This window comes from Erinaceus europaeus, chromosome X, assembly GCF_950295315.1.
Source record: "Erinaceus europaeus chromosome X, mEriEur2.1, whole genome shotgun sequence".
NCBI classification, from domain to species: domain Eukaryota; kingdom Metazoa; phylum Chordata; class Mammalia; order Eulipotyphla; family Erinaceidae; genus Erinaceus; species Erinaceus europaeus.
This window is the reverse complement of record NC_080185.1, coordinates 92,692,981-92,705,887: the sequence shown is the minus strand read 5'-3', so window position 1 is coordinate 92,705,887 and position 12,907 is coordinate 92,692,981. Positions and strand designations below refer to the sequence as shown.

General features: G+C 38.9%; 1 protein-coding gene across 10 annotated transcripts in view; it reads left to right on the top strand.

The window, feature by feature from the left end:
• The window catches only part of KDM6A (lysine demethylase 6A), a 186,340-nt gene that overhangs the window by 93,246 nt on the left and 80,187 nt on the right, over positions 1 to 12,907 (top strand). For all 10 annotated transcript variants that reach the window (XM_007528219.3, XM_007528218.3, XM_060182509.1 and 7 more), the window contains one exon: positions 691 to 811. In XM_007528219.3, the coding sequence (XP_007528281.1) occupies positions 691 to 811 (121 nt within the window). The remainder of the gene's footprint in view (positions 1 to 690; positions 812 to 12,907) is intronic.

Sequence of the window (12,907 nt, the reverse complement as noted above, 5' to 3'; positions counted from 1 at the left end):
TGAGCAGGTAGTATGATAAGATTAAGTGATATAAACATGTATTTGATGGAAAATTCCCTTCTCCACCCTTGTTTTCTTTCTACTGGCAATCCTTACCTTTTATAAAGGATAAAATGAAATTGGGGCAATGATAAACCAATGTAAAGTGACATAGTATAGAGAAACCAGAAACAAGTTCATGCAAATGTGGGCAGTTGATTTAGGACCCTACAACCGTGGCAACAAATGGAACAATAATATGAAAATCATTCCATACCTCATACCTTATAAAAATAAGCTGTAGATGGAAGGTGAACCTAAATATGAGAGACCAAAATACAACATTTAAAAAAAGATTTTTATTTGTAGAATAGAAACAGGATTAAGCTCTCTTCAAAACCCAGTCTTCTTACCTGCCCTCTGTAACTTCCAGAAACAATGAAAGTAGTTATGTACACTGAGAATCTCATTAAGCCATAACATATTTAAATAAGAATAACTTGAACTGATCTTCTTTTTTCTACTTTATATCAAATTAGGTTATATGTATTCAATTGTATAAAAATCCTAGGTTAGGTATTCATTCACAACATTTTAATATAACGGATACTTTTAAAAGAGTATTGCATAAAACAGGTTTTACTATACTACCAAGTTTTAACCCATTTAAGTGTTAAAAAGTTAAGATATTTTATGTCTATATTCTTTCAGGGCAATTAAAGCATTTCAGGAGGTGCTTTATGTTGATCCCAGCTTTTGTCGAGCCAAGGAAATTCATTTACGACTTGGGCTTATGTTCAAAGTGAACACAGACTATGAGTCTAGTTTAAAGGTAGGTTGTATTTTTTTCCCCCCAAGATACTATATTTTATTTTTGTGGGACTAGGGTGGCGGGTGTTACGGTTAAATATTAGAACATTGGGGAAATGTTGGAAATAATGTTGGCATTTCTAAAGGAAATTTGAAAATTTAAGAACTGTTGTCAACTGTGAACTAGAAGACACAAAGTTGAGTTTCAGGGTCAAAGTAGGTATGATTGTAAGACTTTAAATAGTACGTGCCATATCAATAAAACATTTCTAAACTGTTATTTGAATTGGTTTCTGTCATCAGAAGGTTTCAGTTATAGGTTGGACCTCTAAATCTCTCCCTTACAAGTGATGGCTTCAGTAGAGATTAAAGGCAACTGCTTAATGATGCTGTGACAGTAACCCACTTGCTGGCCATTTATGTGATTCTCAACTAGATATCTATCTCTGTTAGCCACACTCTTATCTTAGTTATGGTTTGTTTTTTTCCTCTAAGAACTTTTTTGGAGATTCTAAAAGCCTATCTCTTCATGACAATGGGAAAATCATCAGAGTATACATTGATGACAATTTATCAGAGAAAGCTGTATTAATTTATGATATTTTAGACTTAGATTAACCAAATTCCTATTTATATTAACCAATCAATTACACCCCCCCCCCTCCCGTTTTATTTTTCCAGAGCACTGCTCAGCTCTAGCTTATGGTGGTACAGGGGATTGAACCTGGGACCTTAGAGCCTTAGGCATGAGAGTCTGTTTGCATAACTGTTGTGCTATTTCCCTCACTAAGTTATGTTGTAAACATTGTTGGGAAAATAAGAAATATTGTTGGGTTAAATATTTTATCTTATGGAAATTTGATATTTTAAAACAATTTGCATTGAGTTTTCTGTTTTGTCTCTGCCATTCCCCTTAGGCCTCATGGAACTTTTCATGAAAACAGTATTTTCTTGTATAGCAAAAATGATGAGAAGTTCTTGGACACGTTTAAGCTTTTGTGATTAAAAAAAAAACAACTATTTCTATTGGCTGCAGTGTTTTAAATATATCCACTGCAGACTCTCTTGATTATGAAGGGGAAAAGGAGATAGAGAATCATTAAGAGAAAGAAAGAAAGAAAGAAAGAAAGAAAGAAAGAAAGAAAGAAAGAAAGAAAGAGAGAGAGAAAAGAAACAAAAATGGGCCTTGAAGGTAGCTCACCTGGTAGATCCCATAATTTATTATGTGTGAGGGCCTAGGTTTGAGCCACTGCCCACCACATTCGAGTGCTACATGTGGAGGAAGCTTTGTGAACAGTGGTGTGGTCCTGTGCTGTCTCTTCTCTCTGTGTGAATTTTCCCTTCATCTGGAAAGTATGGGGGTGGTTGGAGGTAGAGTCTACCAGGACCAGTGGGATCACACAGGCACAAAGCCCTGGTGGCAAAAGAGAGAAGGCTATAGATGCCTTTTTTTTTTTTTAATATTTATTTCCTTTTGTTGCCCTTGTTGTTTGTATTGTTGTTATTGATGTTGTCGTTGTTGGATACGACAGAGAGAAATGGAGGGAGGAGGGGAAGACAGAGAGGAGGAGAGAAAGATAGACACCTGCAGACCTGCTTCACTGCTTGTGAAGTGACGCCCCTGCAGGTGGGGAGCCGGGGGTTCAAACCAAGATTCTTCCGCTGGTATTTTTGCGGGTGGAGGGGGGGTGGGGGGATAATCAGTTTTTCGTGTCCTCATTTTCTTTCCCTCTGCCTCAAAGGAGTTATATGCAGTATGTTTTAGGTGCTCAAACATTTAATTAGAAGACACCCCTCCACACACATATGAAATATCTTCGAGCATTCCAGTTTTTTTTTTTTTTTTTTTTTTAAGGATCAGACTGATTTTAGAGGAGGGGGAGAGAGACAGATAGCCGCAGCACTGCTTCACCGCTCATGAGGCTTCTCTCCTGCAGGTGGCGACTGGGGGTTTGAACTTGCAGTCTTGCACATGGTGACAAGTGTGCTCAACTGGGTGTGCCACTGTGTGGCACCTCAGGGCATTTTGCTGTATTTCTATTTCTGGTAGTAGCTTTCCCCCCCATAATGTATTTCTGAGATAGATCCATTATGTCTTGGTACAGTGTAAACAGTTCTCAGAACAAGCAAATAATGGCTTTAAAGTTTAATCTGCCTTGTACAGTAACTATGTGTGTAACAAGTAGGCAAGAAGCCTAACTTCTCTGTTATCTTTGTGTGTGGAGAATTGGGATAATTGTATCCACCTCACAAGATGACTACTATTTAAAAAGATATATCCATGTGAAAGTATTTACAAGTACTTTTCTCAGAATTTTATTTCTCTGTTCCATATCTTTAAGGCAGTATGCTATCTTTCAATAAGAATACATTAATTTTTTTACAAGTATACTATCTTTGGTTTTCACATCTCAAACAGACTGTTATTTCCTTCATGTGACACTAATTTAAAATACCCATATTTTTCAAGCAGTGAATGTCAGTGCATTTATTTAATGAATATTATATAGAAATTCTTAATATGAGCACATTTAAGTTTCTTAAAGTATGTCAACTTTATAACTTGTGAATTTTGAAAGTAGAAGGTGACTATATTAAGGAAACTTGTGATTAATTGGCTGGGATACTACTATAAGTCCCTTATAATTTGGTATTTGAAAGTAAGTACTGATGAAATGGATGAATATGAAACAGTTGGGAAGATGAATGCTGATTAAGGGGATGAGTATGAAAAGACTAGGAAGATGAGAATAATTCAAAGTCAGTGAGTTGAAACCTATATGGTAGGCCGGCTATTAAATGGGTGCTTATTGTTATTTTAATGGGTAGATACAGAAAGTGGAACAGACTATATAAACTAATAAAAATGCCTCTCATCAAGCTGGCAGAAAACACTGGGTTTTATCTTGTTTAATAGTCCTCCCTCTTGCCTTTTTTTAAAAAATATTTATTTATTATTTATTCCCTTTTGTTGCTCTTGTTGTTTTTTTATTGTTGTAGTTATGATTGATGTTGTTGTTGGATAGGACAGAGAGAATTGGAGAGAGGAGGGGCAGACAGACGGGGAGAGAAAGGTAGACACCTGCAGACCTACTTCACCACTTGTGAAGCGACTGCTCTGCAGATGGGAGCTAGGGGCTCTAACTGGGATCCTTAATGTCAGTCCTTGCACTTTGCGCCACCTGTGCTCAACCTGCTGTGCTACCACCCGACTGCCTCCTCTTTCCTTTAAAAATTTTTTTTTATTTTAAATTTTTATTTTTTAGTTGATAGGACAGAGAGATTTAGAGTGGAGCAGGAGGGAGCGAGAGGGAGGGCAAGGGTTGACAAGAGGGAGAGAGAGAAAGAGACACACAGGTAGACAGACCAAGACCTATAGCCCTGTTTCACTGCCTGTGAGGCTTCCCCCCCTGCATGTGGGGACTCGGGGCTTACACTTTGTGCATGGTGATATGTACGCTCAATGGAGTATGTAATCACCTGGTCCCTGGTTTTATCCCTTTCTAACTGTTTTTATGCAGACTGAGTGTATTTTTTGCAGCACCTCTGGCCACCCCTCCACCCCACCCCTGCCCGCCACCTCACTCATTCTTTTATCTTGTCTTCTCTCTACCTGTTATACATAATATTGAGACTTGTAAATGAAAATGACTCTTCACCTTCTGTTTAACCTGCTTTTCTTTAGGAACTACTTCATTTACGTCTTATACTCTTTTATAAGTCAGGAGAATAAGTAAAGGCATGATTGTATATACTTACATTTAGAAGTCACTTCTGTAATCTATGAAAATGCTTTTTGCCTTCCTTATTATGCTTATTAATATACATACATGATTTGTTTTGTCTAGTTAAACTACTGTGAAGTTTATATTATAAGAAACAGTGAAAATTTGTATGTTAACTAGTTTAATGAGTTTGTAAAATGTCTGTAGTATGTCTTTGTTGAAATTGAACTTTTTGATTAGTTGAATTATCTGAAGCTAGTAGAAGTAGCTATTATTTTTTCTGTACCTCTCCCCACCTATATTCTTTATGATGTTTAGTAGCTAACCATTGAAGTTATTAGCATTTTGAAATGACTAGTCTTATTTTTTAATGAGAATATTTTGATTATGATCGGCATGTAGCATTGCATAGGTTTAAGGTGTACAGAATATTAATTTGATGCGGTTTTATTTTGCATTATGATTACTACCATGCATTAGCTAACACTCAGGTTACCATGATTATCATCTTCTCCCTGAACTCTCAATAGAAAGTTTGAAGTTTATATGGCACTATCACTATTATTCCTGGGCTCTAGAACTGAGCTTCCATTTGCATGTATGCGCTACTAAAGAACTTCTCCCCAGATTTCCCTTCCTCTCAGCTCCTAGTTATCACTCTTCTATTCTGATTTTTCTAGTTCAGCTGTAAAGATCCCACATGTGAGATCATACAATGTATATTTTTCTCTTGTGATTTCACACAATACCCTCAAAATCTATCCACGTTGTCCTAAATAATAGGATTACCACTTTTAATACTCTATTTTTATACCACATTTGCTGTTTTTTCCTTGATGGACAAACACTTGTTTCCATGTCTTGTGTATCTGCAGTTCTGATGGGTGCAGCTACCTCATTTAGACAGAGCTTTCATTTTCCTCAAATATATACCTAGCAGGGGGATGGCTGCATCATACAGTAACTCTTAATGTTTTTTGAACCTTCATGCTGGTTTTCGTAGTGACTGCACCAATTTGAATTCCTACCAGTATAGCATAAGGGGTCCCTTTCTTCCACATTCTCACTGTTTATTTTTAAAATGATAACCACAGTAATTCATGTGCCATTTTGATTTTAAATATTTAATATGAGAGAGAGAGAGAGACAGACAGACAGACCAACTGACTAGAACACTGCTCAGTTCTGGCTAAGGTGGTGCTGGGGATTGAACCTGGGACCTCATCCTCAGGCAGGAAAGTCTTCTGTATAACAGTTAAGCTGTTTCCACAGTACTGCCATATTCCCCCCACCCCCCAACAGCTCAGTTACACAGACTGAAGAGCATGGGACTAGAGTAGGAAGGATAAGTCCTAATTGGAGGCTCATGTTCCAAGTCAGAATTATCAAAGAATGGACTGAGATGAGGGTCCTGATTAAGAGTTGTTGAGCCATCAATCACAGACTGGAAGCAAGGAAGGGAAAGAATTTATTCAGGAAGATGTACAAAACTTTGGCATAGTACAGGCATTAAATTTGTGTTAGGTTTCATGAGAACTGGGCTATAAAAACAGAGACTTAGTCTTTATTTTGAGGGTGCTTTAAAATATTTTATTATGAGAAGAGAGAACACCAGAACATCACTCTGGCACATACGATGTCTGAGATTGAACTCTTATTGTTATTTCATATCTGCTGTGCCATCTCCCACCCACTCCCCTTTGGGGGGATGGGTGGGTAAACATCAGATAGATTTTTTAAAATATTTATTTTATTATTTATTCCCTTTTGTTGCCTTTGTTGTTTTATTGTTGTTGTTATTGATGTTGTTGTTGTTGGATAGGACAGAGAGAAATGGAGAGAGGAGGGTAAGACAGAGGGGGAGAGAAAGATAGACACCTGAAGACCTGCTTCACCGCTTGTGAAGCGACCCCCCTGCAGGTGGGGAGCTGGGGGCTCGAACCAGGATCCTTACTCCGCTCCTTGTACTTTGTGCCACCTCTGCTTAACCCGCTGCGCCACTGCCCGACTCCCCAGATACATTTTTTACAAGTGTTTTTTTTTCGGGAGAGTCATAAGGGGGGGGTGGACAGTTGGGAGTTCTTTCTTGGTATTAGTTGTGCTTTGTGCTCTTTCTGTATAACTGTTGGCTCTTTTTAAATAAAATTCATTTGTCAGTTTTCCCTGACTCTTTATAGTTAGCTCAGAATTGCACTATAATTGAGGAAACTAGAAACCAGTTCATTTCCTTGGATTCATATCTCCTTCCATTTACTGGCAGTGGTATTTATTTTTGCCTGATGTAACATCACTGTTACTTTTGGTAGAAGGTAGTCATTGCTGTTTATTTTGTCTTCTATTTTACTTCATTTGTAAGCAAAAAAAAAAAAATTGCCTTGTTCTTTCCTTTTTTTACACTCCCTTTCAACTTGTATTAGCTATTTATTCTTTCTTAGTATTATTCTCTTGATTTTGTCATGTTTGTCATGTTTCATGGCTGTTTTCACATCTATTACCTATATAAGTAACTGTATATATTCTTAAAAAGAAAAAGATTGATTAACATGAGGGATGGAGAAAGAAGCAGAGCTTCACTGTTATAAGTCCAATGCTTGGAATCCAACTTGGGATTTCATACTTTGTCTTCAAATGCAGCTTTATGAAGCATTCCGTGCATCTTCAACATTTTATAGAGAAATTGTTGACTGTCTGTTAAATAAAATATATCATCTTGGGGTTAGTTTTTACTTGTTTTTTATACTTTTTAAAAGTATCTTTATTTATTGGGTAAAGACAGCCAGAAATTGAGGGGGAGAGATAGACAGGGAGAGAGACAGAGATACCTGCAGTCCTGCCTCATCACTTGTGAAGCTTTCCCCTTGCAGGTGGGGACCAGGGGCTTGAATTCAGATCCTTGCACATTGTAACGTGTGCTCAACCAGGTGCGCCAAAAATACATCATTTTTACCTTCCATTTATTTGTGAGCCTATCAGTCTTATTTGGATGTAAATACTTTGAAAGACTTGGAAATTGGTCAACTCACTCTAATTGTGATTCAGTATATTACGATAAAAATGAGGAAATGGGTGGCAAGGTAGGTCATAGTTGTAGGATGAAACAGTGACCTGGATCAGTAAAATAGGCTCTTTTTAAAAAAAATTAATATTTATTTATTTTCCCTTTTGTTGCCCTTTTTTTTGTTGTTGTTGTTGTGGTTATTGTTGTTGTTATTGATGTTGTCGTTGTTGGATAGGACAGAGAGAAATGGAGAGAGGAGGGGAAGACAGAAAGGGGGAGAGAAAGATAGACAACTGCAGACCTGCTTCACCACCTATGAAGTGACTCCTCAGCAGGTGGGGAGCCGGGGGCTCGAACCGGGATCCTTCTGCCGGTCCTTGTGCTTTGCGCCATGTGCGCTTAACCTGCTGCACTACTGCCTAACTCCCCTCTTTTTAAAAAAAAAAAAATATTTATGAGATGGAAATATTGACAAGGCCATAGGGTAAGAGGAGTACGATTCCACACAATTGCCACCAGCAGAACTCTGTATTCAGTCCTCTACCTGGAAAGCTTAACTATTATTTATCCCTTTGGGAGTTTGACCCAGCATCATTATGGGGTGCAGAAAGTGGAATGTCTGGCTTCTGTAATTGCTTCCTTGCTGAACATGAGCTGCCGGGCTAGCTTCGCAGGCGGGAGACAGACAACCAGGGACTCATGGCTGAGTGGTACGCAGATCAGTCTTTATTCATGCGGAACGCCGCACAGTCTAAGCTATCTAAAACTAAACTAAACTCTAATCACAATCCTGTCCTTGTATATATACTTGTCAAGTAGGGTGTAAACAGGATGTGACGTAGTGAGGGTGGAGCGAAAAGTGACTGGAGCAAATCAGGGTGTACTATGAGAGGGGGCGGAGCAAAAAGACATCATGAACCTGTGGGGATTAAACCAATGCCCTGCAGGCAGGGCAGTGCTTAGTTAATAGTGGTTATGTAAATAGAATACAGTGTTAAGCAGGGGGGATTAAACCAATGAAACAGAAGGGGTTTTAGAAGCAGAATTAGAAGCATACCAACAATGAGCCCTGGCAGGTCAATCCATATTCCCAGCCTGTCTCTCTCTTTCCCTAGTGGGGCAGGGGTCTGGAGAGGCAGTGTTCCAGGACACATTGGTGGGGTCATCTGCCCAGGGAAGTCAGATTGGCATCATGGTAGCATCTGGAAGCTGGTGGCTGAGAAAGAGTTAAGATATAAAATAGAAAAAAATGTTGACCAAAGGCAAGAATATTGCAGATGAGGATTTTGGGGTCTTCATTTTGGAAAAAGCTAATAGGTCTATTTTAGTTATATTCCAAGGGGCCCATGACCCAACTAGTTTTTGCCTGCGCCTGACATCTAGTATGCAGGTGGACCCAAGTTATTGTCTGGGGAGATGGTGTCATAGTTGGAAAAAGGACTAGAAAACTGTATCAGGGAAGAGAGTAGTTCCCAAAGATGGCAAATGTATATAAATATCATTAATTATAAGCCCCATCTATTTGATCTGGGGCCCATATTCAGCACAGCAGCCTAAGAAATTGTGGAGGTTAGAGAAAAGCCCCGAATATTGAGAACAGCCGTTAACCCGAAACCAACTGTTCCTTGTTCCGTGTAAATATTTTCACCTGTACCCACCGTGTGATAACTATAAAAGGTGGGATGAAAAATGATCGGGGTCACAGATTCTCCCCTCGCCCCTTGTGTGGAAGAGTGTAGGCAGCCCAAGCTTAAGCTTGCTAATAAAGGCTCTTGCTATTGCATGTGATTCTGATCTTCTTTGTGTGAGGTCGGGACTCGAACCTCTGGGCATAACAGTAACCTCTGCATCCCTATAAGTCTGAGCTCTCATTCTGTGGTCATGGCTAGGATCATTCCAAGCTGCACTAATTCCAGGACCCATCTTCCTTGGGTGGAAGATAAAGTATGTTGTTCAGCCTCCCTTCAGGGGATGGAACATTCTCTACCATTGTTGATCCTCATTGAGGGAAAGATCCTATAGGTGCCCACAAAGGGGTCCATTGTGTTGTTCCTGATGGAGATGACCAGTGACAGTGGCGAGAGGGATCTGTTCGAGATCTAGGCCCATCATGTCTGTGTGGGAATCCCAGGACTCCCTGAGTAGGGCCCCAGGTGAGATGAGGTGTCCTGGTAGTGACTAAAGAGTCATCATTAAAGTCTGCCAATCTCTTGCCCTTATTCAGCTTTTATAGTCCTTACTTTGTCTGACAAGGTTAGCTTTGGCATGACTAAGGGACGTGTGATAGGAAGTAGGAGAGGATGGTATCCAGGTCTAAGTAGGTACTTTATGGTGTCTTTTTAGGTCTTTCTATTTGCTTGCTGCATTTATTGACTCACTGCAAACTATTGTGCAGTTTTGCTTTAAGGTCTATATATTGTTTTAATTTATAGATACATGTGTACATATGCTCTATCTCATGGGCCCTGGTCTATATCTATGTTTTGAGACTTTGTTAGCAAGTGCACCACCTGATATGGAATTAAGGAGTCCTATGAGCTAGGAGAGGTCTCACCCTAGTAATGGAGCTGAAGGATTGGCGTCTCATGCCTGTTGTCTTCGGACACACTCCAAAGTGAAACATGTCAAGGTGGTACTGGTTGCATCGAATAGGTTGGGATAAGCAGATGCAGTATCAGTTGATATGAATTGAGAGAAGCATGCGGGAAAGTGAGCCCCACCCCAGAGGTTGGGAGAAATATGGGCTTTATAGAGAGAAGGGAGAAGGTTCCTGCTGTCTTAGGGTTTAAGAAGGCAAAAGATAATTATGAAATGGACTCTTATGGATGAGCGGAATGAAAGTAACATATCTTAAAGACTTAAGGACTCAGTCTATTAATCAAATCATTGTGGGAAGAGAGTACTCATTTATTTACTCCAGTTACTTTTTTCTGTTAGCTAAAATAGGCATAACGATAGTAGCAGCATAGGGCAGGGGTAGATACCATAATGGTTACGTAGAAAGACTCTCCTGTCTGAGGCTACAAAATCCCAGTTTCATTCCCCAACACACCATAAACCAGAACTGAGCAGTGCTCTTGTTTAACAAATAGCAATTTTGTGATTGCAAGTTGAGTTAAAAGGTTCTCAATGGAGAATGTGTGGTTTTTTGTTTGTTTGTTTGTTTTTGTTTTTACCAGACCACTTACCTTTTCTTGCTGGTGGTGGTGCTGGGACTTGGGACCCTCAGGTATGAGAGTCTCTTTGTATAACTGTACTATCTATACCCCTGCCCGAGAATTGGGTGTGTATTGATTGGGAGAAGGGGGCAGCAGTGATGCCAGAGACTTAAGTGCCAAGTTTCATACATGGAAAAGAATGCACTCTGTCACCGAGCTACCTCACCCTTATTTAGGAGTGTATTGACATGGACATGTGAGGGATATCCAAAGTCTTATAAGATGGAGCTGGTAAGAAGTGCTAGAACTAAGATTTAAAAAAAAAAAAAATTTATTCATTCCCTTTTTGTTGCCCTTGTTGTTTTATAGTTGTAGTAGTTATTATTGTTGTTGTTATTGATGTCATTGTTGGATAGGACAGAGAGAAATGGAGAGAGGAGGAGAAAGAGAGAGAGAGAGAAAGGTAGATACCTGCAGACCTGCTTCACCGCTTGTGAAGTGACTCCCCTGCAGGTGGGGAGCCGGGGGCTTGAACCGGGATCCTTACTTGCGCTTAGCGCTATGGGCTTAACCCGCTGCGCTACCGCCCGACTCCCAGAACTAAGATTTTAGACATCTTCTATGTGTCTACTTCTTCTTACATTTTAGTTAATTACTGGAAGAGGCCAAGCCGTTAAACTTTAAAGAAACAGTCTTCTTTTAAAGATTTTCAGAGCCCATTATCTATTGGCATTTGGTGTTTGGTAGAGTCCCTCCTAGAAATAGTTGTGACTTGTACTGTAAGAGAAAACTCTGGTTCCTGGGCTTTGAGAAAATCAATGTCAGATATTTTGGCCATCATAAACCCTACCAAAACTTAGCCAGTTTCAACTCTATATCTGTATCTTATTTTAGAAGTCAAATCCCTGAAGCATCATATCCTATGACATTGCCCTAGTGTAGTTTGTTTATAAGGGAATCTTAGTTTAATGGGTGAAGTTTGTTGGATATTGAATACTGTATATATGAAATAAAATCTGGGCAATTCAGATTATGTGTCTCTTAGTTCTTTGGGAGGGTTTTCATTGTAATAGTATAATTAAATTACTGCCATTTTGAAGGCTGTCTCTTTGCAGGTGGGTTTGTCTCCTTTGATGTCTCTGTTAGGAAAGGTCTACCTTATTTAACTGATAACTTATGGTTGAAGAATAGAGTAGATTTAAAAATGTATTAGTAGTATAATCTGATTGTGTGGCTGTAGTTCTATTCATTTTGTCTGGAAGAAAGAATTGGTTGTAAAACATGTTTTACTTCTGTAGTACTCTTATTATAATAAATACAATCTGCTTTTGGGGCCGGGTAGTAGTGCACCTGGTTGAGTGCACATGTTACAGTGTGCAAGGACTGAAGTTCAAGTCTCTGATCCCCACCTGAAGGGGGAAAGCTTCACGAGTGGTGAAGCAGTGCTGCAGGTGTCTCTCTATGCCTGTCTTCCTCTCCTTTCCCTTTTTCTCAATTTCTGGCTGTCTTCTCTGTTCAATATATAAAGATAATTTTTAAAAAGTTTAAAAATTATTAAAAATATGTAGTCTATCTGTTGCACACTAAAGAGATGTTTGGCGATATAGCATCTGTTGAGTAGAGGGCCTGAGAGAAAGCATAATGGTTATTCAAAAGACTTACATGCCGGAGGTTTTGAGATTCCAAGTTCCATCCCTGGCATCACCATAGGCCAGAACTAATTCAACAGTGCTCCAGTTAATAATAATAATAATAATAATAATTATTATTATTATTATAATGATAAAAACAGTCTGTTTAGTATGCTAGGGTAAATAAAAGCAGTTCAGATGTTGGATTTTTTTCCCCACACTGCGTGTCTCCCCCCCCCCCCCCCCCCATTCAATCAACTACGGGAAGAAACTTTTCACTTTTGTTTTCTTGACCATTTTATCTCCCTTTATGTAAGGGTGCTATACACCATCGACAAATGTTTGCTACATGGATAAATAATATTTAAAGTTCATAGTCATTTTGTCAGTAGTCAACTCATTCAGAACACTACAGTTTTGAGTACTGAAAATGTAGAATAGATTGTCTGTGCACTTAATATAAACTAGTTCCTTCTCTCATTGTAATACTAGTTAGCTGGAATTAGTTTGTTCTTATTGAGTTCGGTTCTAGCTAGCCAGATGCAGGTTTTTTTTTTACTTCTTTTTTTATTTTTTATTTAAGAAAGGATTAATTAACAAAACCAT